Raw genomic sequence first — 27,724 nt, 5'->3', positions numbered from 1 at the left:
CATGATCATATTATATTAAATTATTGAGCAAAGCTTAAACAAGGAATTTAAGAGTGCCAGGTTGGTCTGGAAAAGTGCTTGTGCCTCACTTTTTCCTTATTTTTATAATAATAGCGCCCCCATGTGGCAAATTAAAGGTATGCACTTACAGAAACACATTTAAAGAGAAGACTGTACAGCAGCGTACAGGGAAGGAAAATAAAATCGCGTCCAGGGGGTCGGAATAACTGAGCTCTGGGTTGTTTAGTTTCCATGATGTGGAGGTTATTCATCATGCTTGAGCCTGTCACTCATCCATTTCTCAAGTGAATACTGAATGATGAGGAGAAAAGACTTGGAAACAGATGGAGTTGATTCACCAAACATCTGAAACTGGAGACTAGCTAAAGGAATCACTGTTCCTACATTTAAGCAGCAGACTTAGAGATCACGAATGCAGCAGTACAGGTCATTTTAATTATTAGTTTAATATTAAAAATTAGTTTAATATTATTATAATTATAAAGAAATGCCTACCCTTATAAAGGTTTATGGATAGTTTAATGTTTGTTTATTAATAATTATTGATCAGGTGTTGAATACCATAGAAAATCATTAATAAGCAGTTATTGCAGATAATAAAAAGGACAGCAGAGAATGTCTCTAGCCCATATTGATCTCTACATGTTGATGTTTCTGGTTTTCTTCCTTCCTGTCTTCTTTGTCAGTCAGTGTTGAAGCTCTCAGCCTCAGCAGATCTTACTCAGTAGGTGTCTACTATTGAACCCCAATCAGGATCAGTCCATTACTCACCGATCATCATCTGACCTTCTCTGTCTTCATCTCAGATCCAGGTCTACGTCCATTTATTAATGACATATTAACACTCATAAACTCAGGATGTCTTAATCCAGTTATCTTGCCCGTTCTGGGCATTGAATCATTGAATCTGAGTCTCTTATTGCTGAAAGTATTGGTTGATGATAGTGATCCCATCTGATCTTTCTGTGACTTTAAATAATCCAGCCCACAGTTTAGATCGGATGAGCTGCTGATGAATCCGTTCAGTAAAACCCTTTATTTTTAAAATTTCAGTTTCTACAATCAGACATTCTGGACTGATCGATTTAGTTTTGTGAGACTTTTTACCTGTTTTATGACCCAATCTGACTCTCCTCCCTAACCAATCAGCTCCCAGCTCCTTCACAACACTGCAGTCCAATCCTTAGGCCTTTTTGAGGGTAGTCTTATTATGCAGTGGTGTCAAGTGGTGACACTAACGTTTGTGTGTCACCTTTTTTTCTACTAGAGGTGATTTGCTGCGGTGTGATAGATGGACAACATGAGTATGACGAGTAACCGCCAGCCTTGGCGGCAGATGTTGGATTCGAACGCTTGCTCTGATCTTCAACCATTCCTGTCCTTCAAAAATGGAATTTCTCAGTACTTCTTACAACCGTGGGTTTCCTGAAAGTGCCATTCTCTGAAATCTGGAAATCTTGCGCTAATGCTCAGCCATCGCGAACGGAATGCGATCCAATGAAAGCAGTTTTCACAGCTATTAGCATCCTCTGAATCAAAACACACATTAGGAGTGGGAGACTCTGCAGTTGAACGTTGACATGTCTGTGGGTTTATGTATTTGTTCAATGCCCGAATTCCTTCTGTAAGCTCTTGCAGAAGGCAGATGATCCAGTCAGCTGAAGGATGCCTTTCGGGCGTAAATGCGCTGGCTGAAAACAAAAAACTACAGTATTCTTCTCTCTCTCTCTCTCTCTCTCTCTCGCTCTCCATCTCTCTCTCTCTCGCTCTCCATCTCTCTCTCTCGCTCTCCATCTCTTATGTAAAACCAGCTTCCTAGTCTTTGGACGCACATCTGGATTATATTGTCTGGTCTGAGATTCTGTCCTGGCACTAGGGAGGTGGAAAAATACTGGAGATAATGATTCTCACACAAGTCGGAGTAGTCTGTGTATTTTTAAGTCTGCAGAAAGGGCATTTTGTAGTGATTATGTTCCATGTAAAGTTGAATAGAACCAGTTTTGAAAACACCAGGGACCACAAACAGAAGTGATTTCAGGCGCATGTGTTCGGACGTTTTCAGAGAGCAGAAAGCCTGAAGTCCACAGCTCACTGCTTTCAGGATACCACAACTATTTCAGTTATTTAAGTCATTTACATGAACATGTGGTTTACAACATGTGTGCTGTCCGCTTCATTAGCCGAAGCGTGTATCGTCTAACCGACTGTTTAGAATGTACAGTTAGACTTGAATTAGCCTTTAATTACAATGACAATGCTGCTTATCTGGACAGTATCATGGTCGATATTATTTGGCTTTTTTTGACGATAATTAACAAAAAAAAAATTAATTAAATAACAGTATATTCTGTAAAATAAGTGACTGCATAAATATTCACCCGCTTTAAAGTGACTGACCTAATTCCCTCATTCAGCTGGTGCTAGTAGTCTCACAGTAAAAGGAATGGAGATCACCCCAGTGCAGGGAATGTGTCTCAAGTGATGGTAGTACAAAGGGACCTGTCTGGAAGGTTCCTGGCTACAAATAAAGACAGAAGAACACCTCACAGAGCTCTGAGAAAAGCGTATTACGGAGTACCAAAGTCTAGTATTATTTAGAGTTCTCCTCAGGAGCTCCTTCTGCATTGGTGAGTTCACAATCTAGTAGAACATCTTCCAGGATCACCTCAGGTGTCTCAATACTTTTGTCCATATAGCGTATTAAGAGAATGTAAACACTAATAATAACACTCCTACAGAAAGTGGTGGTGGTGGTTCTCCATCACTGTGTTCATCATTTGAACATCTCCAAAGTTCTCCTCTCTCATGGAGTCTAGTATTATTTAGAGTTCTCCTCAGATCAACACCTGGTTTGGTGGTAAATCAGGGCTTAATGATGGTAAATCAGGTGAACTGCTGCTGCTGCTGATGGAGTTGAACACATCCTCCACACTGTGCTGGCTGGACTTGGGGGCGTCCAGGAGAACCCTGGAGGAACCGAGCTCTGTTCTTCAGACTAGCTCACCGACAAGATCTCACTACTTTCTTTCTTCAGAATGAGAAGCTCTTGTCTTCTTTTAAGACTGAAATCATTGTTTGGGACACCTTACGTACTTGGACAGAGCGAGGCCAGTAGTACCTTTCGGGAATCCTGGCTACAGATGGCTTTGGCATTGCTGGGAATTGAACCTGCGTCCTCCTGTCGTAATCTCTCCAGGTCTTTGGGCACCTCGTCCTCTAGTGAATGCAGTGTTTCGTTGGCTTGGGAATTTTGGTGCCATGTCAAAACCTCTTTGCACAAACACCACTCCAGCTCATCCCAGAGGGATTGGCTGGAGCATCATGGTTCCAGAGAAGGCAGTTCCACAGTTACTCCACAGTTCAGTGCTGTCCCAGTGCTGATGGGGCTTCATATCCCCTAAGCCAAGGCTAGGGGCTTAAGAACACCAAGCACCTTTGGTTCTCACGGCTGCTCCAGAACGACTCATTCAGTTTCTCTAATGCTTTTCTGTGGAGATACGCAAAGTGATGATGAATGTGATGGATGTGCTTGAGGTCCACAAGTTTATTATCATCATAAAGAAGGAATTAACCAACCTCACTTTATCTGTTTGTCTAAAAGTTGCTGTCTCTGGTTTGTCTTTCATTATCTTGGATTTTCCTCCTTTCTTTTTCATCCTTGAGAACGTCTGATTTTCCCATCAGTTCTTTATGGCATTTGACTTCACGCAGACTGGAGTCTCCACATTTGTGGAAAGTTCTGTGCTGTGCCACACAGCCCTGGGCCCAGTGTAAACTTATGAAAGTCTCACCATGTCACTGCCAACAAGAGCTGTAGATGGAATACAGGACCGTTCACTGTCTTACATGGTCTTCGCTTTGTTACGCTTTTCCAGTTGTAAATGTTGAATTCCATTTTTAGCTCATCAGCCAAACTGTTATCAATAATACTGCCACATCGTTTCACATCATTTTAAAATCATGAATGCATTCAGCTTGTCTAGTCCCTGTGGAAAAATATTGCCAATAGAATAGGACTCTCTGGGACTCTCAATTGGCACCATGCTGCCTAATGCCAGGCGTGGGCTACAAGAGGGGTATACAGCCCCCCCCCCCCAGCATTGAGCTGTGGAGCAGTGGAAGAACTGTGTTGTCTGGAATGATGCTGGTGCTCCATCCAATGCCGTTGGAGAGTCTGGGATGAGGTGGGTTTGTGCCATCAAATGCAATCAAATCCTCACAGCAATGCTCCTCCAAAATCTAGTAGAAAGCCTTCTACCCGGACAGAGGATTTGAGGATACTGCTTGCCATCAGCAGCTGGAGTCAGAGAGAGCACAATTGGCCTTGCTCTCTCTCTGGGGCCCACATCACTCCTGATGTGATGTTGGTCAGCACAGGTGTCCGTTAGCTCCTAGTGTCGGGGGGCATTGCTAGTGGTACTGTGGAATGGCAGAAGCCCAAAGTAGTGCACTATAAAGTGAATAGGGCACAGTTCAGGATTTCTACACTGGCTTTATTAGGGTTCCACAATCGTGAGCGAGATCCAAATTGCCATCTAGTGGTTAAATGAGAAACTTCAGCATCTTGTGAGCTTGCGGAGAGTTACAGCAACTCACAAAATATGGATCGTGTAATCTGACCCGCCCTCAGGATCGGTTAAATTGGCGGCCGATCGCATGTTTGGGATACTCAGCCGATACACCAGCGATACACAATATTGAGAATCATATCAAGTTCTCAGTAATCAGGGTCTACTCCAGCTACTTCACATTTGCTTGTTTTCTGTTTTCAGAGTGGAGGAAACGAAAGGCCTTTTCCTCTTCTTCAGAACCCTGGGGTTATTTTCGGAGAGATGTAAGCAAAGGAGTCGCACGTTCCAGTACTTTAAGGTAAGACATGAAATAATGTGCGTCCACGTGCTGGGCTATTTCTCGAGGTGTCATTAGCGCCACTGTATTTTTAGCTGGCTGCAGTTCTAACCGATAATTGTAGAACAGTGTGTGTGTGTGTATCTCATGTCTTGACTCATAGGTAGGAACAGGTGGTGGTGTGGGGAGAGGTAGCAGGGTGTTAACGTGCCCTTTCGTATTATTTTTCCCTTCCCTCTTCCATTACACTCCCCCCAGACTATTTTCCCCCAGTTGAAGTCAGTTCCCACCACTGTAGGTCTCTCCACTGTCACTGCTACTTACTGCTAGCCCTACCGGCTGTTGAGCCCTACAGGCTGCCTCACCCTGCAACATCATAGAGCAAGGTTTAATGCCTGGATGACCGACTACCTTTATTAGCTAGCACAGCATCCATACCAGAGAGCTGCAAGAACGTCTGCTCGCCCCGCTCTTGATGCCATGGAAGAGCAAATGAGGTATATGAGTGGGAAGAACCGCTACATGATGAAGAATCTGTACATTAATATAAAACCTGTACTCACAAACCAGATATGCCTATTTTGAGGTGGTTCTTAACCAAAAGTGGTTCTTCTTAGAGCCTTTTGTGGTACCTCTCCTCTCTCTTCTACAGCTGTTTGGTAGAATCGTGTGCTGAATAATTACATTATGCTGAAATTTAAAACCATGATGAAGAAAAGAACAGAGTAGGGTTCAATTCCCCTGTTTGGGAACACTAAAGTCATTGAGCAGGACTCCTAGAGCTGCATAGGGCTGCCACTAACAACTGTTTTTCTCTACATTTATCTGTTGATTATTTTGTCAATAAATCAATTAATCTAAATGATTAATTTTCCTCCCACCAAGATTTATTGCACATTTCAAATTTCCATATATTTGAACAAAACTGTAAATACAGGTTTACATACTGATATATACTAATAGCACAACTGTGGGGTTCTATTCAGCAGAGCAGTCAGCAGTTATAAGTCTGTGTGATCCACCGCTTATGATGTTCCCTCCACTATGAAATGTGCTTAAAATAATGGCAGAACAGAGTCATTAGATGTGGTTTAATATCCAGTCAAGCCCAATATGCACGAACACACACACACACACACACACTGACACAACTAATCAATAGAAAAAGCCCAGATCCTTGCCTTAGCTTTCTCTCTTAGTCACGTATTCACTGGAAACACTAAGGTAGCAGACAGGCTAATATGCAGCTTTAGTAGCCAAAGCTTACCAAAGCTTAATAAAGGCTGGTTCATACCTACTGCGGACGCGAGGCCAGGGTGAGACATACACGGCTCGAATATATCAACAACGCGGTCAGTCCACGTGGTGCTGTCTTTGTGTGTTTTCTGTTCAGGTGCTTGTACGTGTGCTGTGGAATGCCTTCGAAGCTTGGCCCAGTGTACAAACCACCCTTTGGTTCAGTGCAAATTTCATTACTTTGATGTCGTGGGTCTTTGGAAACTTAGTAAGTTAAAATTAAGTTAAACACCCAATTGTTTTTTAACACCGTAGCTTTGCCGGCGGTCTGGGTGGTCTTGCGGAATAAGGCGCCATCACCATGGCCATGATGAGAATCGCTGGTTCCAATCCCGGTCATGCTGCTAGCCATCAGCAGCTGGAGCCCCAAGAGAGCACAATTGGCCTTGCTCACTCCAGGGTGGGCGCTGGGGGACAGCCGGGTACGGTGGGGTTGCATTTACGACAGCTCAGGACGAGGCGTGTCTGTCTTCACCCTACCAGTGTTGAGAGCATTGCTTGTGATCGGGGGAGAGTATGTATGGGTTGGGTAATTGTAGATCCAAACTGGGGAGAAAATGGATAAATCACAATTAAAACCGTAGCTTTGAATGGAGCCGACTGGACCGGAGCCAGAAATGACTGAGGTCGTGAAGCAGTTCCGAAGCGGTAATGAGGAAAAGCGTTGGTTATTTGAACTGAAGGGCTTTAGAGACCTAAAAGACTATGATTTCTTTTTAAAATAGTGTTAAAATGCTGAGTCAGCGTAAAATATTGATCATCGACTAGCGATGAATACAGCGACCAATCACTGCAGCCCTACTGTATAGTAGTTTAATAGTTGAATTCCAAGTCGCTCTGGATGAGAGAGGCAGCTAAATGCTGTAAATGTAGATGTAAACACTGCTTTTAACACTTTAGCTAAATATTTAGAAAGAAGTGAAGCCAGGCAGAGCCGTCGACTGAAAAGCTAACAGACACTTTTTTGGGGGGGGAGTGTTTTTTTATTCTTGCATGGACCGTACGACCCTTTTACCAAAAAGACAAGCTATTGTGCTTGGAAAAACAAGTGCACCAGTATTTCCACAGTCCGTTCGCTGCGTAGTTGGTTTTCCCAAGCCGGCCTTGCTTGTGTCTTGTGTTCAGGAATTTTAAAGATGGTCCCTGGTGTGACTAATGCAAATAACAGGAGCTGCGTTTGTTTATGCGGCAGAGTACCTGGGGCCACCGGTGCAGACTGGGACCCGGGAGTAGTCATTTGGCCGTATCTTTTAATCATAGATGGCTGAGCTTTTCCAGACCACTACTCTGAGCTTCAGGGGCTACAGTGTTTAGAAGGGGGGGGGGGGGTGTTGGCATGAAGGTATGAAGGAAATAGCCAGTCTTCCTCAGCACACACACAGACGTAGGCCACTTATTAAACCACAGTCAAAGGCAGAGGCTTAGCTTGGCGCGTTAGGAACCACACCGCAAACCGGAACATGTTCCTCCTCTGATCACCACTGTCCTGCTGGGCAGGGCACCTAACTCCAGGTGGGATAGGTTAATCGAAGATGGGTGGGATGGATGGATGGCCAGCGAAAAGGGGTTGTTTTCAGAAGGCTGAATGTTCTTAGCACACTTTCCAGTAACATACACTTGATATGTTAGATTATACTGTAGGTGTATTACAATGCTAGGACTGGGTGGTACCACTTTTGCTCCACGCTCATCCTCTATTACCTCAGTTGATGTTCTGAGATGATGGAGCATTTCAGATCAGCTGTATATTGCAGAAAAGCTACGACTGCAGATTTTATGGCTGAGGTTCAAGCGAGACCAAAAAACCATCGGGTGTAAACTGAACAAGGATGCTTTGTGATTAGATAATGGTGCAGTCACTCAAGCCATGTTCAGAGATTGAGGGTCTCGATCGTATCGCATTCAACACATGTCAATAGAATGAGTTTGTATATCCACATGCAGTTGGGGAAACTGAATTCATTACCTGTTTAGTCTCTTAGTTCTTAGTTCTGCATCAGTTTCACAGGCCCTAAAATGGAACCCTGTGGGACTCCACAAGATCTGCTAAATCAAATAGGTACCAAATAATAATAATTAGGATTAGGATTAATATTTTTTTTTATATTTTGCTAGAAAGTAAAGTCGGTACTTGATCTAGTTGATGGATTTTAGTAAAAAATGTAAACTGAATCTGTCCAAAGTAAATCCAGATATGAGCTGAAGACTTATGAGATCAGACCTTGCAAGGTTTGCGTGTTTTATTCAGTCATCATGTAATCTGGATTGTATAATCTAAATTAAAAAGCCTTGTTATCAGAGTGAAATACCTTTTGAATTACAGTTACTTTCATAGGATACTTTTATTGGACAATAGTTGCATTCATTCATACCCACTGTTTGTAGGTTGAGTAAGCTGTACAGAGGCTTTTCACAGCATCTTTCATCATAATGTCAAATTTTAACCCACAACGTTTTTTTCCACCCCAAGTAAGTTAAATTCAGATTTTTTTTTTTTTTTTTTACAATCACATGACAAGCCATACTGATAGATTAGGTGTAGGCTTCTGGTCCAGCTTCATATTATATTTATTTTGTTATTTATTAAGGGAACCTTTCCCAAATTTCATCCTATTGCCAGTTCCCCTCCTAGCTAGGATTTTCCTTCATATGTTGCCACCAACGCTTAGATGGTAAAGTCTAGCACATGCCACTTCAAGTCAGAAAGGGCATGCTAATTGTCTGGTTAGTTAGACCATGTATAATTAAGCTGGGAAAACATTCAGATGTGCGGGACAGGAGGCCTCCGGGACCAGAGTAGTGAACAACCGATTGAGATTGTATTTTTGAAGTAATCTAAAAAGCTTTTTGGATTAGAAGTACCTGGATTTGACCCCAAGTTCAGCATCATATGAGCACTGAAAATACAGCTGATATACATGGAATACAATCGCTGCTCCTGATCCGCTTATCCAGCTGTATACATGCATACGGTGGTTCATCTCTGAAGTCATGAATTCTAATTGAAAATGAATAAACACAGAATTCAGTGCAGGCTTAGTTTTTCAGTGGCATGTGGAACCCCTTCTGCTTCCCACAAGATGTTGGAAAATTGCTGTAAGGTCAGATACTGATGTCGGATGATTAGTTCTGCCACTCCAATTCATGCAAATCATCAAGGTACTGGATGGAGCTCCATCACTTCAGAGAACGTTCCGCTGCTCTACAGCCCGAATGTAAAAACATGGACCAAGTGTGGGAAACTTCACCATGGATTTTCTACTTCATGTGTCTCCATATATGACCTTGTTTATTGCAAACAAGTGACGTATCAGAGAAGACACTTTTAAAGAACTTGGTTTCTTTGATGTGAGGCCAAATTTTCTCTGTCCCTTATATTTCTGTAAAAATTTGACAGATTTTCATCTAAAAGTAGATAAGGAGAATATCACAACAATATCACACTTGGTCTTTAATTATTTATAAAATGTATATATATATTTATTTACTTTCGTATACTTTATTTTTATCTACTTTTAGGATTTTTTGGTCATATTTTGTTGCTGATATATAAAATATATGCCTTCATTTATGTATTTGTCTACTTTTAGGACTTGTGTGAAAATTCAATGGAGTTTTTACTGAAATATAGATAGTCAAACAAATAATACAACAATATTAGACTTGATCATTTATGTATGTACTTTATTTATATATTTCTATATGCATTTATTTATGCATTTGTCTACCTTTAGGACTTGTGTGTGAAAATCTGATGACGTTCTAAGCAAAAATATGCAGAAATATAGTAAATTCTAAAGGATTCGCTTCAACTTTCCAGCACCACTGTTTTCTCCAAAGACCAAGCAGAGTTTAATTGGTGTTTCAAGACGCATTAATGTAAAGCACTGTTTCCAGCTCATAATACTGACTGAGAAGAACCACTTGTGTTATGAAACAAGAACGGAAATCGGATTGTGTTTCATGGTTTCCTTTTTTTATTGATTGCTTGTTAATTACAAACGGCCCCACAGCATTTGACCGTATATCTCAGCAATATATAATTGTACAGAATTCACAATTCTCCATGGAGTTCTTGAAACCTCAACACTGTTTATTGATTGGTTTGAAATATGTTCCACAACGAGCAGGCTTCAGGGCTTCGGTAGCTCTGAATCCTTTCCAGCGGAGATGAATGATGGTAATTTAAGAGAAGCAGTCGACTAAAGATTCGTCTGAAAAATGGGGAACGGCCTAATCTCCCCCTTGTGAGGCTTTCTTGACTGCTTTTCGTGTAGCTTGAAGGTTTGCTTCTTCTCGTTTCAGGATGAGCTTCATAATGCTGAATGAGATTGCTAAGGGTATGGTTTATGTCAAAATCGGAGCAAATTCCATGACACGATGGCAATGAAAAATTGGAAGTGAAGCTGCAGAAGCAATATGGAAACCATTCCATTATTTACTTGGAGCGAAGTGCTGTGGTGGCTGCCAATTTGGCCAGCAGAATGGAATAATATTAACCCACATTTTCCAGATCTCTTTGTGTGCACAAGCGAAGAGTTTGCTTTGCAGTTTATGGAGGATTGTTTTTATGACTACTTAAAATGAGTTTTCTCTCTTAATGCAAAGCATTCCGGCAGTGCTTTCATAACTCATCATGGCAAAAAGGCAGGGAGGCATTACTTTACAAAAAGAAACCTTCAGGATTTATTCAAAGAACTACAGAAGACATAGCATAGGGATTTAATAGAATGCATTACTGTACAGCCTACTTGATGATTCACACATAGGTAGTAATCACTATTGCATCACATAAATAGTTCTCAGAGAAAGTTATCAGTTATCAGGATAGACTGACATCCAGGACTAAGTGTATATATATATATTTATCAATATATATCAATTCTTCAGTTGATATACTGTGTGTGTATATACATCAATTGAAGAATTGGGTCAATTCTTCTCTCTTAATTAACTTAGTATGTTTCTTTATTTCAACCAGAGCAAGACTCTTGAACAGTACAAATGAAAGTGATTCACATGATTCGGAGGAGGAATGCTGAAAGTTCCTGGAAGCTCGAGTCCAGTCGTAATGGAAGCCATGGATTTACTATGCAGCAGCTTTCACTGGAAGGGTTATATACACTGGATATACTTATATTTAACTTCCATTTACAACAATATTAAGAGAAAGCCAATGAGTTCCATGAGACGTTTTTGACACTTACGTAATGAAGTAATCAAGTTGTCAAAAAAAAACAAAAAACGTACCCAGCTTTTGCCTCGTTCTGGCAAACTGGACACGAACCACCCTTCGCTCCATGTTCGATGGCGTTTTGAGGCACTTTCAGGGAAATTGATTGATGTTTAGGCCTATTTTTAGGTCGGTGTGACCTGTTTTCATTGGTACCGTCCAATTGGCAAGGACTGGAGACACGTGAAGCTGTTGGGGTACTGTGCGAGGACGACGGGGTTTCCATCCATTCTGATCTCGTTCAGGTTGGGGCGGATGTAGTAGGTGTTGTTGCTTTTGCAGAAGGTGTCGACGTTGACCGTGGAAATGTTGTTGTTCTGTAGAAAAGAGAACAGGGTGGTGTTTTTAGAAATTTCCCTTTGTGCTTTTTAGTAAACATTAAGGTTCCTAAATGGTTCTTGGTTTTGATGAACTGTTATAAAGTAACCTTGACTAAAAGTAAAGGTTTAAAATGGTTCTTTGCTTGTTTGTACTTATGCGGAAAACTTAAACCGATAGAGAGCTTTTATATTATGTAGAAATTATTTTAAAGTAAGGTTCTTGGCCTGGATGTGATGTTCTAGGAAATGTATTTCAATGAAATAGAACCTTTACAGTTTTCTGAGGTTCCTTAAAAAAAAGGGTTCCTAAATGGTTCTTGGTTTTGATGAACTGTTATAAAGTAATCTTGATTAAAAGTAAAGGTTCTCAGATGGTTCTTGGCTTGTTTGTACTTTATGGAAAAACCTAAACCAGTAGAGAGCTTTTATATTAAAGAAAGTGGTTCTTGGCCTGGATGTGATGTTCTAGGAAACCACTTTAATTTGAATAGAACAGCATTGAGATTATTTTAAAATAAAGGTTCCTAAGTGGTTCTTGGATTGGATGTAATGTTCTAGGTAACATCTTTAACTGGAATTGAACCTTTACAGTATTCTGAGGCTCTAGGAGAAAACTTCAAGTGGTAGAGGACTGTTTGCTGTAAGCAAATGTTCCTACATGGTACTTGGCTTGGATGTAGTGTCCTAGGGAACCTTTGGGAATTTTGGGTTCCCAAAGTTTGAGAACTTCCACATGAAATGGAGATTATTGTAAATCAAAGGTTCCTGCATGGTTCTTGGGTTGGGTTGGGACTGTTCTAGTAAAAAAAAATTAATTGATCTAGAACATTTACATTATTTGTAAATCCATTGTAGTTTAAAGAGAATTTTTCACTCATGCCTCATGTTTACTAAGTACCATCCATTTTAGTTTTTTAAGGTTCTATTTTTTAAGTGATATTTTGTAAATAAGAGCACAGCTTGAAAAGTATTCGTAAGAAAATTAGTTTTGTACACTTAAATAATGTAGTAAAATATGGTTTATTATAATATGAGAGGTTTTACTTGCGTAGCATGAGTAATTAATTTACCTGCATGTGGAGGATGCGGACACTCTCTGGAATCATCGGAACTGCCTCCAGCTCGTTGTGAGCGAGATAAAGACTTTTCAGTTTGGTCAGTTTCTAGAGGGAGACATTCAGCACAAATGACTGGTCACACTTGAGGTCTGAGGGGTTTCACACTCAGACTTTAAACCAAGACCTAAAAAAATAAATAAATGCAAACTTCTGAATGTTCTTGACTCCTCGTTCTCAACCCTGTTTGAGAGTAATGGTGTATTTATAGCAGAGACACACAGAGTTGCTTGTTCAGCAAAGTTGTTTTTCCCCCTCTTGACATTCAGACAGATGCCTAATGTCTGCTCCATCAAGAGGGTGGAGTGGAACCGTGTTGGGGATTACATAATTCTTGGCGCCCTACCTTGAAAGCGTTTGCCTTCACTCCTTTTGTCTTGAGGTGGTTGTGATTGGCGTTGAAGGAGGTCAGCTTGGTGGGTAGCATTGGGAGCCTCACCAGCTTGTTCTCAGCAAGGGTGAGTTCCTCCAACAGAGTAAGCTTTGAGAAGGCCCCGTCCTCAATCTCAGTAATGAGGTTTCCAGTCAGGTCAATTCTTTTCAGAGTCACTGCAGAAGACAAAGACAATCAGCCTCAAGAACTTTCTTCAGTGTGTTCTAAGCAAGTTTTTAAAGAGCAAAATTGTTGGCAGCTCTGGTTCCTAAATGGTTCTTGGCTTGGATGTAGTTTTCTAGGAACATCTTTAATTGTGATAGAACTTTAATGTATTCCTAGACACTTTTTAAATAAAGGTTCCTAAATGGTTCTTGGCTTGGATGTAACGTTCTAGGAAACATCTTTTCATTAGAATAGAACCTTTACAGTATTCTCAGGTTTGCTAAATAGTTCTTGACTTGGATGTAATGTTCTAGAAAACATCTAGAATAGAACCTTTACAATATTCTCAGGTAATTTTAAAGTAAAGGTTTGCTAAATATTTCTTGGTTTGGATGTAATGTTCTGGGAACATCCTTAATTGTAATATAACCTTACACTATTCTCAGGTTCTTTTAAAATAGAAGTTCTTAAATGGTTCTTGGCTTGGATTTAATGTTCTAGGGACATATTTAATTGGAACAGAACTTAACTGTATTCCTAGACACTTTTAAAATGAAGGTTCCTAAATGGTTCTTGGTTCTAGGAAACATCTTTTCATTAGATTAGAACCTTTACAGTATTCTCAGGTTCTTTTAAAGCAAAGGTTTGCTAAATAGTTTTTGGTTTGTATGTAATGTTCTAGGAAACCTCTTTAATTAGAATAGAACCTTTACAGTATTCTCAGGTTCTTTTAAAAGGGAGGTTCTTGGCTTGAATATAATGTTCTAGGAAACATCTAGAATAGAATCTGTACAGTATTCTCAGGTTCTTTTAAAGCAAAGGTTTGATAAATGGTTCTTGGCTTGTGTGATGTTCTAGGAAATGTCTTTAATTGGAATAAAGGTTATTTAATGGTTCTTGGTCTGGGATGTATGAAAAACTGAAATGGGTAGAGAACTGTTTCTAAATGGTTCCTGGCTTGGATGTAGTGCTCTAGGGAACCTTTACTGGAATAGAACTATTATATTATTTGAGGTTCTTTTCAAGTAAAGGTTCCAAAACTTGGGTACTGAATAAAGATTTTAGAAGTTTTTAAAGAGCGGAATTGTTTGCGGCTTTGTTCTCACGATGCTGAATGATCCCATTCCATTGTCCTCGAACCAAATCCCGAAATTCCCAAACCTTGGTGAATGTCAGAATCTTTGAGAAAACTGCGTAAGAACACATTTCTCAGAGAAAGAACGCATGGTAAATAAAGCCCACCGACCATCCAGTTAGAAAAGTATCCACAGTTTATAGGGAAGTAAAGTCTTATTCACAACTGTCTATGTTCTTTTGCGTGGCAGTAAATAATGCTATAGCCTCGTTAAACAGGCTGCTTTTGCAAGTTTTCCTTAAAGAAACTCTTTCCAAGACAGCATTCTTTTCTCCCGCAGCGCTGCAGACAAAGTAGATAAACACATGTACTTGTTTTTCCTAACGCACGTCCTGCGCTGCGCAGTGCAGTGTACAGATGGGATCATTTATTACATCTCGGATGACGTTCGGAAATCTCCGAGGTATGGTCTGGTTCTATGATATAGTGGGACTTTGCTTAAGCTTTGTTTTTGTCAAGCGCTGCTGTTTGTCTTCCCCGCTTACTTCTGCTTTCCTGTTTATAGATGGCCGTGGAGTTTACACTGTTGGGTAAACAGGCAGAGAGGCTGGAAGAGACGGTCTTCTCAAAGACCAGAGAGCAACTCACCAATCTCTCCGAAGTCCTTTTGGGTTATCTTTTTTATCTTGTTGTAGCGCGCGTAGAGATAGGCCGTCTCTTTAGGAAGAGCCGGCACCACCGTCATATCTGGGTCAACTTCCTCACAGTACACCGATCCAGTCAAACACACACACAGCAGGCAGGTCGGAAGGTCTGGAGGGTGATAAAGCACAGTACTTGTTACACCTTGTTGATTTGCTGTGGTTGATTTGCACCACATTACAAAACCCGTTCACTCATTGCTGGTGTCGGCTTTTATTGGACAGCAGCCTGTATTTTCAAATAAGGTATTTGATTAATTCATTTTAACTCAGAAATCTTAATTTAGTGGAAAATCTCGACATAACTCTCGCATTCAATCCACATTCCAACAAGCTCAGCTCACTGCAGATTACAGTTTTTTGTGGTTGGACACTTTTGTGAATGGCTTTACCGATTGTATCGGTTAGTATCACTGATACTGATTTTGAGGTGCATGAAAAGTAAGGGGTGGCACAATACCACTTTTTTTCATGTCTGATACTGATACTGCAACCTTAAGCATCCCCTGACACCAATAGTAGTACAATACAGTTTTTTTAAAATTAGTTTTTCTTTATTTATTCATTTTATTATTTTTATTATTTTTATTATTTTTATTTATTAATTTTTTTAGGACAGCTTTGCGTGATTTCAAGTTTGACGTAACTTGATTCTCCTAAAGTCCAAAGAATTTATATAAGAGACAGTCACATGTATCATATATATATATATATATATATATATATATATATATATATATATATATATATATATGTATTTTTGTAGATTTTTGGCTACTTAAACATGTACAGATGAACAGAATTTAGATACTGGTACAGATTTGACCATAAATTTACTCCACACTTGCACTTGCTTATAAGGACTATAAAATCATGGTTAGATGGGGTCAGTGTTGCTGCTTGTTATAATGGGTGTATCTGTCTGTCAGTTATACTCATCCTGAGCCAAGATGCCAAGAATACCAGCGTGTAGGCCTGAACCATGCATTTACCCAATACTAAATATCAGATCGGCGCACCCCTACTTAAAAGTGTGATACTTGATCATTTTGGACAATTATATAATTAAAAACCCATATAAAAAAACCCATATCTTTACACGTTATGCCTTTTTATTAGTCCACTTAAGACCATGTAAGACAGTCGTGGATTTTGGGACTAGTTGTGGACTAATTCTTGTTTACGTTGCCATTTTCCAACCCATCACATCCCTGAGAATTAAACTGCCTTTTTTTTGTTACTCTGCCTTAAAGACTGGTATATGCAAATTACCTCTGTTCTCATTGGCATCTTTGTATTGTAGCTGATTCAAGCACCGTCTGGGCTAAAACATTCCTTATTACATCAGTGCCCCGAATGGGTTGAGGATTAACAGCTGTAGACTGAGTAGGTGGATAAATCGAACTTGTGATCGTGAGCTCAAGACAAATACAGTGAGTTCAAAATGCTAATGCTAATGCTACATTTCTCATTTCTATGTTTTATGGAGTGAATGAGCAGCATATTTCAAAACTGACAATGGTAACCATGCTGGATCAACCTCCTTTATAGTAAAATATCAGTTTTTTTAGTTGGGTCCTTTAAACGGGCTCTAGTAGCCTGTTAGAGTTTTCGTTAGACAGTCCTACTAAACTGATGCGACTGTCAGATTGTGAATAACAGGAAAGGGGTGGAGCTTATTATCATTTTTTTTATTGATTTCTGTAAATTTTCTCCTCTTCTTTTATTTTGTGTTGCTATCTAAAGGTAACAGTCCGATTTTTCTGCAATTTTCAGTTTGGACGTATTGATGTTTTAACCTGACGGTGTTTTGCGCTCTTACCTGTTCCCCACTGCTATGCTAGATTTGAGCAGAGGGTGTGTAAAGAGTGGTATGACCATTTGGCATTTTTCCTAACATTTGAGGTGTTTGACCATTATAATACATTATAATTTGTGCTTTATTGGTGGGATTTTGCTAATTCTGGTATTTATGTACAGCCTTTAAAAAAGGAGGTTATTCTGGGCTTCTTTAGTTAAGGCAAGCATGCTTTATAGACCCATGACTACTTAATGAAGCGAGCCACTGCCTGCAAAATCACTGGACAGTTCAACACGCTTTGAGGAGACCACTAACTACCAGTCCTGTTGCATCAGCCAAATGAAGCCTGTGCTGACTTGCATTGCACTCAGTGAGGGCCATCCTGTTCACTCAGGGATAGGGAGACCATGTAGGCTCTCTGGGTCTCTCAGGGACAATTCTGGCAATAATGGTTCATCTTTGTAGATGGCTGCAGTACTATATAGAACCCATAGAGTTGCCTAGAGTTTAAAATACAAGCCAGTGAAGATTTCTTGGCTTTTTCCAACCCATATACTTGGTAGTCTGAAAGGAAAGGCTGTGGATTTAGTTCTGGACCCAGATTCAATGCACCCTATCTGTAGAGACCCCTAGATTTGCATTCTAAGCTCCATCTTGTGCTCCAGACTCTCATGGTCTATTGATGAGAGAAACCTGTGGAATCGTACTATTGACAGCCGTGCCTCAGTTTTACCACTAAAAGGTCGTCAATTCTAATCCATCACTTTCAGAAATAGGGTGATCACCACTTTACCGGAAGCGTCCCCCTCGGCTGGGCTCGAGACGGAGTCTTCCGGGCTGTCTGCAGGCTGGAAAACACTGGTCCCCTCATGGTCAGTAGTGTAGTGAAATCTGTCTCTCTCTGTCAGCCAAACACACGAGTACACACACGGAGCATGCAGTGATTCAGCACAGTGTTGCATATCTTCTAAACACCCTCCTGATGTTCTTAAACCACTGCTATGCTTTAATGTAAGGCCCCTTTCATTGGGACCCTTTTTTTCAGCTTCCTCAGGGCTTTTGGGTTGGATTGTAGAGCCTGTCAGGACATGTAAGACTCCAGGTGTCTATTAGTGTTTTCAGCACCCCTGGGTTACAGCGGAGCTGGGCTATGTGGGTGGGAGTGCTTTAGCCCGAGGAAACTCCTTTGGAGCTCAGAGTAGTGCTGAGTAATCAGCTCGAGTCCGTGCAGAGCTCGGATCCAGCTGTTGGAGCTGAATTAGATTAGGGCTGGTGATCAATCAGCAGTGTTTATTTCAGCAGTGCAAAGTCTGATTCTCAAGATACTAATGAGCAGAGATAGAGTGTGGAAACCTACAGTTTAGTCTAACAACCTTAAACCTTACATTTAAGAAGGTAAAAAATGTCCAGCTCTATTTTGTGTAAAACTTGAAACTGTAAAATAATCATATGTTAATAATAACTATTGTTATTTTTTATTAAATCCTGATACTGATATAAACTAAAATACAAAAGTAAATACAAAATACAAGTAAATACAAACAGAAAAGTTTATATATGTATAATTTAAAAAGTAAAAACGTTTTTAAATATATAAACATTTAAATATGTGTTTGGAATAGGTACAAAAATATCAATATATACATTTTTAAAATATTAATTATAATATATTTTATGTTTTAGCATAACATAAAGATATTTTATGCTAAAATGCAGGTATTGCAATTAATATCTCCCAGCTGGAACTTACTATTGATGCTAATTCTTACATTAAATAAATAATGACTGTACCATTAAATGCATTTATATGAATGTATGCAAACCCTGCAGCTATATGGTCAGCAGCAACCTTTCCATAGCTTCTACACAACATGCATGCACTAGTGTTGTACAGTTCAGTCAGTGTTATAAATACATAAATGTAAATGTATTAAATACAAAATACCTTTGACTTCTTCGTCTCCAAATGGGCTTCTTCCATAGGTAGTGGCAGCTCTTTGGAGTTCAGAGAGTTCTCATAATACCGCGTCCCTGAGGCTAAGATCACCCATGATGCAAGTATAAAAGTGTAGATAAGTGTTCTCAGCCTGGTACCCATCGTGTCTGAGCAGCCCGGACGTGTTCCCTGCTCTGTTGAAGCGTAAGACGGCAGCCCAAGCAGTGGTTGGCTATTTTCTTGCTGCCTGTGAGTAAAATGTGATCTGTCAAATCAGTATTTAAAGCTACATGAGTAGCTGCCAGGGGATTCTTAAGCAAGAGTTTATGGAACAGACCTTAACCCTTTGCATTCTGTCTGGTCAGATCAAATCACTGTGTCTAAAGGCAGCGTCTGGCCGTGTTTGTGGTTGGAAGAAAAATGTGTTCTATTTAAACAGCCAGAGACCTGAAAGCAATAAAAAAAAGGCTGGTCGCTTTTGTAGTGCTCTGGAGTGTTGGCTGATAGTCCCACCTTATTTAGCGCAGTGGAATTTTTCGTGGTGTTTTGGCTCTACTAACTAGACGTCTTCATTAATCATTTATTCGCTCCAGAACTGCTCAGGCATCGTCCCCTGACCTGCTTTGAGTTCGATTCGCCAATATTGACATGAAATCGATGCACCATTAAGTCAAAATTCGTTTAAATAGGCCTGTAAACTGCTTTCACACTTAACCTAAACTTCATCATGCAGTATATTTAATAAGTGTGTAGGAGTAGTAGTCTTCACCTGGTGCCTTCACCATCCTGTACTATAAACAGAGGGTAAAATCAAGAAAGCCAGACTCGAGCCAGTGCTTTTATTAGACAGATGCACTTAAACAAAACATGTTAAATAGCGACCATGTGATTTGTATCCCCCCTCCGTGTACCTCGGGACAAGAAGAGGAGGGCCCCCTTAGAAATAAACATTTGAGGATGGAAACAAGTGGTCTGTTACAGGTGTGTTAGCAATTATAAGAACTTGTAAAAATTTACTATACTGGAAGAGGGCCAAGTACTGGAAAATGTTTTTACAGTGCTAATTTTCTGCAGTACATTTCTCAGTCAGGGTGGCATGGCTTAGCTGGAAGCAAAAAAAAAAAGAAAGAAAAACAACCCCCCCTCCTCAAAATTAAAAAAAATAAATAAATAAAATAATAATAATATATATTATTTTTATATAATTTTATATAACATTATATACTGTATTTTATATTTAATTATATATATATATATCATCCTACTTACAGTAGAACCTACAGTTGTTCTTTGTATTGTGTAAAAATTGTGACCAATACAAATGCTCCAAAATTACTATATAAAATACAAACATTTTTTCATTGACTTCCATTGAAAGTTTACATATTAAACCCTAGAGTTTAGTAGTAATTACTCCGTTATTAGTCCTGAAGCATTAACTGTTATCAATTTGTTGGTAACCGTTTAGCACCGTTTATTTTCTGGAGTCCCACAGGGTTCTGTTTTAGGGTTTGTGAAACTTATGCTAATTGTGGCAGTTAGGAGTAGTTGTACTTAAGAGTGTGAAGAGATAAAGCAGGGCCTATACGCTGGGTTTTAAGGAGTTAAGAGGCTTTGTTCCTTCTCCTGTAAAGTTGACAGTTTAAAGATGCAGGTAGGGCTGGGCAATATATCATAAATATCGGGCAAATAAAAAAAAATGTGGTGCTTGTGTGGTATTAGTGCTGTAAGTGCTGTAAGACTACAGTCTGAGCTGATTATAACGTAGAGAGTTTTTTTAGTCATATCGTCCAGCTCTAGATGCAAGTTTTAGGATTTTTTTTTGTTTTTTTTTTATAATTAAAAGCGACATTTTTAAAACCTAGGCCGCATTTCTTGGCTGTTGTGGCGGTAGCCAGTTGTGGTTGGTGGAATACACGGGTGATTTGAGTCTCGAACCTGTGCTGTTTGTGCATTTGCATTTATTTATCACTGTAAAATAGAAAGGATAACACCATGGATTTGTCTCTGGACTCTGATTCTAGACCAGTCCTAGACCTGTGGTCACCAAAATCCTCCAGGAGACTGACCTACCAGCAGGGTTTAATTCTAACCCCCATCTGTATCGCGTGATCCAGTTAATGAGGGTCTTCTGAAGGGAATGATTGCTAGAATCAGGTGTAGCAGATAACAGCTTGGACTGACTGTACAGGAAGGTAGAAGTTGCCAAGAGGGTGGTCCACTTTCCAAGGCCGAAAAAATACGGCTTTAGACGTTGATCGCAGGGCAAGGACAGGCTACAATGGCCAGAAGGACTTCTGCGTTTGCTGTTCTACAGTTTTTTCTTCACAATCACTGGTTAGTAGGGTTGCAGCGGTATACACTGGAAATAATAGTCATCACATCTACTAACTAGACGTCTTCATTAATCATTTATTCGCTCCAGAACTGCTCAGCATCGTCCCCTGACCTGCTTTGAGTTTGATTCGCCAATATTGACGTGAAATCGATGCACCGTTAAGTCAAGATCTGTTTAAATAGGCCTGTAACTGCGTTCACACTTGATCTGCTGTATATTTAGTAAGTGTGAAGAGTAGTAGTCTTCACCCATCCTGTACAATAACAGGGGGTAAAATAAAGAAAGCCAGACTGGAGACAGCGCTTTTAATAGACTTTTGTTGTCAGGTATACCATTGAAATGGAAATTGATGGTTATCACATGTACATTTGCCTATACTGGTAGTAAACTGCTAGTAAGTTTTTTATTTTTATTTTTTATTATTTTTTATTTATGTATTTATTTATTTTTTTTTACCAATTTCTTTCCAAGTTTAGAGTTTAAAAATCAAACAATACAATGTTTAATAGAGATAATAATCAGCAGATTTATCCAGAATGAAAATAATCATGGTTGGTTGTGTGGTTGGTGTGGTGCAACAGATAACACCACTACCTGCCACTGAGCTACCACACCATGTGGGAGACTGGGGTTCGATTCCCGGTCTGGGTGACTAAGCTGCACTACACCAATAAGAGTCCTTTGGCCAGACTTCTAACACTACACTGACCCACCTCTGTAATACGAGTAACCTTGTAAGTCGCTCTGGATAAGAGTGTCAGCTAAATGCCATAAATGTAAATGTAAATGTAACTGTAATCATTAGCTGGAAATAAAATAGCTTGAAAGAACATTTGTTCAACCAAAAAATGCCTTTTTTTATTCCTTTTATTCCAGCATATAATAATAATAATAATAATAATAATAATAATGAGAAGAACAACAAGAACTGACAAGTACTGTGATACTGTAACCCCCTGATATTTTCGGAGACGGTTATCATACTGTAAAAGTCTCACACCGCTGCAACTCTACCGGTTAGCTTGTTAAATTTCCCATTTTTTGGAGGATTTGTCATCATTTAAGCAAAGACTGTAATCTCTCCACTCCAGCGCAGTGGTCCAGTTGTTGCTAATTGACTTTGTTTTCATCAGTGATTTTCCTCCAGCTGTCCCCATTGTATTTCCAGCGACGGACGCAGTCTAATGGCGAGGATTAATGAGTTAAAGATGGACATGGTCTATCTTTGTTTTTAGTGCCTCTGGGACAAAAAAAGTTTCATATGTAATATGTATTTTAATATGCAGAATTTTTGTGTCATACTAAACTCTGGTGTCCAGTGAAGCGTTTACAGTCACAAAGCTGAAATCTGATACTCCTCACTGCACCTCTCTGAGAACGGCGTGGGCGTGGTCTTAATATTCTAATGAGCGTGTGTGACTGACAGCCCTCATTGAACATCCACTGACAAACTGATTGCTGACAAACAAAATTTGTTACCGTTACCATGGCAACGTGCACAGCCTTGGGCATCTGCCCCGCGTGCCCTGTTGTCCCTCCTATCCGGTGCATGCTGTGCTGGTGGGGGGGGGTGATTGGTTGGACCGGGTATGGGTGGGCGGGGTGGAGAGGGGGAATGTGCTGCTTTGGGACCTTTAGCTTACCAGCTTCAGCTTTAGCTCTCCAAGTTGCTCAGATTGGAAGAGAGGGCATGCAATGTTAGCCCTGTGATTGGTCAGGGGTATGCTGCCGTAAACCCGACCCACTTTTAGGACCGCCCATTCCACCGACAGCAGACGTTTATCAGATGTTGGGAAGATCTTCAAAAGACTAGGGTTACAATACTTCGGACATTTACACCGGGGGCCCGAGGAGCCAGATTCACTTCATTAGAAAGGAAGCTCAGACTTTGGTTCCCAGGGGGTTTTAAAAATGGCATTTAATGAGGATTCTTAGACGCTCTATGCCGAGAGGTTCTCCGTGTTATGAGCTTGCAGTAATAAATGTGAGGACGGGACATACTGGGCAAACTCAACAATCATGTCACTCCAGTGTTTTTAATAGAGCGAAGTTCAGGACTTTATTGATGCTGTTAAGGCTGCTTTGTTTTATTCAGGAAATGTTTCGGGACCTTGGTTAGACCTTCCTGTCAAGTCATGCTCCCTTGCCTGACCTCAATAAAGGAAAGAAGGTGCTTCAACCAGCTCTGTATGTAGCAGAGGAATGACTTTATTAGGTTAAAAGCATGACCCACATTCAAGACCTTCAGCAGATGTCCTAATGGACCTTTTTTTCCTGACCGGCTTCCCAATGCTTTCCTGATAGCTCCTGCCTGACCTCCCCCATACTTAGACACTGAGAACATCACACCCAGACACAGTTCCTTCAAATCCACAAGTTTACCTAACTTAAAATAGTTCATATCAGTAATACACTCCGTGGTGTCTTTATTAGGTGCTGCTTTTCTGCGTCGTTACTGCAAATTACCTACTCTCACAACCATTACATCACTATAACCCATTAACTCAGTATATAAAGCATGCAGGGTTGTGCAGCCAACAAAGCACTATCTAAGCGACTTAAGCAGTGCTGCATGTGGTGGCCCAACCCTGGTTCTTGAGATCTTCCAGCTTGCAAAGTTGAGCTCTGACTAATCTAGCACACCTGATCCAGGTAATGAGAGCCTTCAGGGGCATCTGAATGGAACAGCCAGGTGTTGGAGCTCTCCAGGGCTGTAAAGAAAGAAAAAATCCCCAGAACTAGGTTGGGCACCACTGAAACAGGTGGCCTTCTGGCATTTTCACAAATTGCAGTTCACTGAAACGTCCAGGAGGAGAGCGTTAAGTATTCACTGCATACCCATGGCTGACCATGACCAAGGGTTTCATCGACATAGGCTGACCTTTTCAGATTAGTACATCTGTCAAAAGGCAAAACGTGAAACTGTAAATAATATTGTTATTGCTTTTCACTTCTATTATTTAAATTGTGTATATGGTGGTAATTTGTCTACGTTTTTGCATCTGAGTGTCTTGCTATACCTTTTCTGCTGGGACACTGAGAATTTCCCCACTGTGGGACTAATAAAGAATACTCTTATCTTATCTTATGACCAGTGGTTACGTTAATTCCAGTGGTTGATTTACAGCCAGCAATCTGTGGGAACTATTTGAGGCCTTCAAAACAAGATACTTGACCCTAATAGAGTCACATAACTATGCGTGACGATGATGACTATGAATGTACATGGTGTTTATTATTCTTACTCTCGATCCACCAAAACAAATAAGTACACGTGATTTTGAGGACGGAGAATTAAAAAAATTGGCAAATTAGCTTTATTGGCCAGATTAGGCCCAGTACGGATAAATCCACCCTTAATACCAGCTATAGTTATTAGTCGAGCCTTACAAACTACTGCAGTGAGCAGATTTGAGGCGTTATGTATATAAGTGTACTTGTACAGTATTGTACTTGTATTCAGGCTTGCCTGAACTCACTATTATCACTATATTAACTTTGTTAATATTGACTTTGTAGGATTTTGTGGCATTAATAACAATTTTAAAGCTTGTAACTTATTAAAGTGTGTAATTTCTGGACTAATGTATTTTGTATTAATTTTATAAATAATCTGATCTCTTCAAAATGTAATACTACTTTACTTTTTTTCAAGGATAAACATTAATATATAATTTAATTTAGTTTAAAATACTTCATCATTGAAATAAAAAGTTCATGCTATAAAGAGTTTAAACGAGAATTTGATGATTTGACAACATATACATTCCAAGATTAGGTCAGTCAGTAAGTACATGGGCTACGTCACGCTTTGTGTTTGTTTTTTTGTTTGTTTAAGTGTGAAACTGTTGGTTTCGCGAATGTAAATTGAAGCCCTGGAAAAAAATGACTGTACTCATCCAATGCTCACGCAAATACAGAATCTACGTAGGGTTACTAATCATCTTATTAAAGCAAATCTTCGTCCTCAAACGCAGTTCTTGACTTATCATAACCATTACATGTGTTTTGCATCAAAAATTGCTATAATTCTAAAGCACTTCCATGCCACGATCAGTCAAACCATGCAGCTCATGCAAGAAAAAGTAAAAGACGTTAAATATCGTTATTTGCGTTAAGCTAGGCATCTTATTTACGTCTCATTTTAGTCTGGTCCTATCAGACGTCAGCACTGTATCTGTACAGAGCGGTTTTAAATTACGTAATTTAAGCTGGTGATGTGATGTCTTTGTTTTTTATGCTTAATTTTCAGCTGAAGGTTCATACTCCTCAACCTTCTGTTGTTCACCATAAAAAATCATTCTCATCCTCGGGAAACAGGCGTAGGCGTGGTAGTCCACAGGTCCTCTTAGCTTATTGTTGTCGATGCGAATGTAAGTCAGCATATTTGGGCTGTCCTGGTCCACCGATGGGCACATTAGAGAAACGTTCAGCTCTGCAATGAGAAGAGAAATCATCAGGAAGGTCAGTCCTGTACACACCCCACGATTCACCATTGGTATCATTATAGTCTTATTATTGCGGAGTTAAGCAGCAAACGTCTGGTTCCTGTCCTGAATTGCTAACATTATTACAGTTAAGTGTTTTGCGAGCTCCAACAAACCTAATCCAACTTATTTTAATCAGTATATGTGCACTATGTGTCCATATGTATGTGGACACCCCTTTTAATGAATGCATTAAGCTTAATTATGGAATAACTGGCCATAAATAAACCAAAACTTTGCTAACATCTGACATTGGATAATAATAATCCCAATGCTGGCTATGTAAAAGCTTAGCTGGCTGGCTAAGAGGTGGATACTGTTTTTTTTTTTATTATTATTATTTTTTTATTATTATTTTAGCTTGCACTGGTCAACCATAACATTTAACACCACTTCCTTGGATATAGAAGCAATGTGTAGTTCAAAAACTCCAGACTGTATCCATCTGTTTCTCTGCATACTTTGTAAGTTAGCCTCCTTTCACCCTGTTCCTCAATGCTCAGGACCCCACAGCACTGACCACCACAGAGCAGACTGTAGTATTTGGGTGGTGGGTCATTCTCAGCACTGCCTGTAGTGACACTGACTGACCTGGTGGTGGCGAGTGTGTTGGTAGCGTGTGTTGGGCTGGCGGTACGAGTGGTGGATCAGATGCAGCAGTGCTGCTGGAGTGCTTAAACACTGCGTCTGTCTGTCCACTCACTGTCCACTCTCTATTAGACACTTCTGAAGCTCTCTGATCTGCTGCTGCACAGATTGTTGGGGTTGGTCATCCTCTAGACCTTCATCAGGACGCTGCCCACAGGACGCTGAGGATGAACTGGGGTCAAACAGGGTGAAAGTCTGGACTACACAGTGCTGGTCAATGAATGGAGCTGACCGAATGGACAGCGAGTGTGAGGGTGTGAGGTAGTGTTTATGTTGTGGCTGATTGGTGCTTGGGCAGCCCCTGTTCTTACCATACCTTTGTAGTCATTGTGATTGAGATATAGATGTTCCAAGGTCTTGGGAACAAAAAAGGTCTTGGAGAGCTGGTTATGACCCAGGTTAAGGTCCATCAGCCTGGACAGGTTGAAGACGTTGTAAGGAACTGCCTTAAGCTTGTTGCGTGCCGCCCTGAGAGACATGATGTTGGGGGTCTTCCTGAAGTAGCCCTCTGGTATTGAGCTGATGGAGTTGTTCTCCACTGATAGCTGCAGCAAAGACGCTGGAAGGTCCGACGGCATAGACTTGAGTTTGTTGCTGCACATGTTGATTTGCATGAGGCTCCTCATGCCGGACAGGGCCTTTCCTCTGATGCCCGCGTCGGTAAGCCTGTTGCTGCACAAGTCGAGGACCGCGACGTCGGTGAGTTTTTGAATAGCATCCGCTGTTATCTTCGAGATTTTGTTGAAGCCCAGGTGAAGTCTCTGGAGCGTTTTGGGAAGGGACGGAGGGACGTCCTCCAAGTTGTTGTGCTCGAGGTGAAGATGGAGGAGTCGTTCGAGTTTTTTGAAGGCCTCTCTTTGCACGCGAGAAGACTGCAGTCTGTTGTGGCTGAGGTTGATGTCTCGGAGAGATGTGGCATTGGCGAACGGCTCGGCGGTGATTGCCTCGATCTCGTTGTACTGAGCGTACAGGTGAAGGATGTGACTCGGAACGCCTGGGATGGCTTTAAGTTTCCGATGGTCACAGTACATGGCGAAGGGGTAAGAGTGGGGACAGAAGCACTCCTTGGCACATTCGTAGGATTGAACTGCGTAAGTGTTCTCTGTTTCCAGAGGTCCCTCCGAAACAGGCCTTATGAATGCTTCATCATAGTTCTGGTAGTTGCTTATGTAATCTTGACATAGCACTTGTAATTCAGTGAGCAAAACCAGTACAAATATTGTCCGTGTGCTTGGAAGAGCCATCATCTGGCTTGTCGCTCCTTGTCGTCTGTTTGGAACAGAGACAAAGAAGAAGCTTTGAGAGATAGCATTTCCATACAGTCATTCCTACAAAGCATCTCCAAACTCGGGCCTGGAGATAATTTT

The 27,724-nt window shown here is 40.5% G+C and overlaps 3 protein-coding genes across 3 annotated transcripts in view; 1 reads left to right on the top strand and 2 right to left on the bottom strand.

Annotated features, from left to right (window-relative positions):
* cenpp (centromere protein P) overlaps window positions 1-27,724 on the top strand; it is a 79,006-nt gene that overhangs the window by 8,746 nt on the left and 42,536 nt on the right. The window contains exon 6 of the mRNA XM_072665754.1: window positions 4,794-4,890. Coding sequence (XP_072521855.1) covers window positions 4,794-4,890 — 97 coding nt within the window. The remainder of the gene's footprint in view (window positions 1-4,793; window positions 4,891-27,724) is intronic.
* On the bottom strand, window positions 10,850-19,111 carry ogna (osteoglycin, paralog a). The gene is made up of 6 exons (XM_072666070.1): window positions 18,894-19,111; window positions 17,742-17,847; window positions 15,095-15,259; window positions 13,180-13,382; window positions 12,789-12,881; window positions 10,850-11,715 (listed from the first exon to the last, which is right to left on the bottom strand). Exons 1-6 carry the CDS (start codon window positions 19,044-19,046, stop codon window positions 11,545-11,547), a joined length of 891 nt encoding a protein of 296 aa, XP_072522171.1. The 5' UTR covers window positions 19,047-19,111; the 3' UTR covers window positions 10,850-11,544.
* Window positions 25,464-27,604, bottom strand: omd (osteomodulin). Its single transcript, XM_072666124.1, has 2 exons — window positions 26,674-27,604; window positions 25,464-25,657 (listed from the first exon to the last, which is right to left on the bottom strand). The coding sequence occupies exons 1-2, from the start codon at window positions 27,602-27,604 to the stop codon at window positions 25,464-25,466; spliced, it is 1,125 nt and encodes a 374-aa protein (XP_072522225.1).

The sequence above is a fragment of the Salminus brasiliensis genome, chromosome 21, assembly GCF_030463535.1.
Source record: "Salminus brasiliensis chromosome 21, fSalBra1.hap2, whole genome shotgun sequence".
Lineage (NCBI taxonomy): Eukaryota > Metazoa > Chordata > Actinopteri > Characiformes > Bryconidae > Salminus > Salminus brasiliensis.
The sequence above is the reverse complement of the archived record's forward strand: the minus strand, read 5'-3'. Positions and strand labels throughout refer to the sequence as shown.

Bases quoted from the DNA above. Each gene is read 5' to 3' on its own strand.
- ogna (XM_072666070.1), bottom strand. From the start codon at position 19,046: ATGGGTACCAGGCTGAGAACACTTATCTACACTTTTATACTTGCATCA. The intron at 15,260-17,741 runs GTAAAGTGGTGA...ATCACCCTCCAG, and splicing joins AGCCGAGGGGGACGCTTCCG to ACCTTCCGACCTGCCTGCTG. The intron at 13,383-15,094 runs GTGAGTTGCTCT...TGTCTTCTGCAG, and splicing joins AAAGGACTTCGGAGAGATTG to TGACTCTGAAAAGAATTGAC.
- omd (XM_072666124.1), bottom strand. From the start codon at position 27,604: ATGATGGCTCTTCCAAGCACACGGACAATATTTGTACTGGTTTTGCTC. The intron at 25,658-26,673 runs GTATGGTAAGAA...TTCTCATTGCAG, and splicing joins CAATCACAATGACTACAAAG to AGCTGAACGTTTCTCTAATG.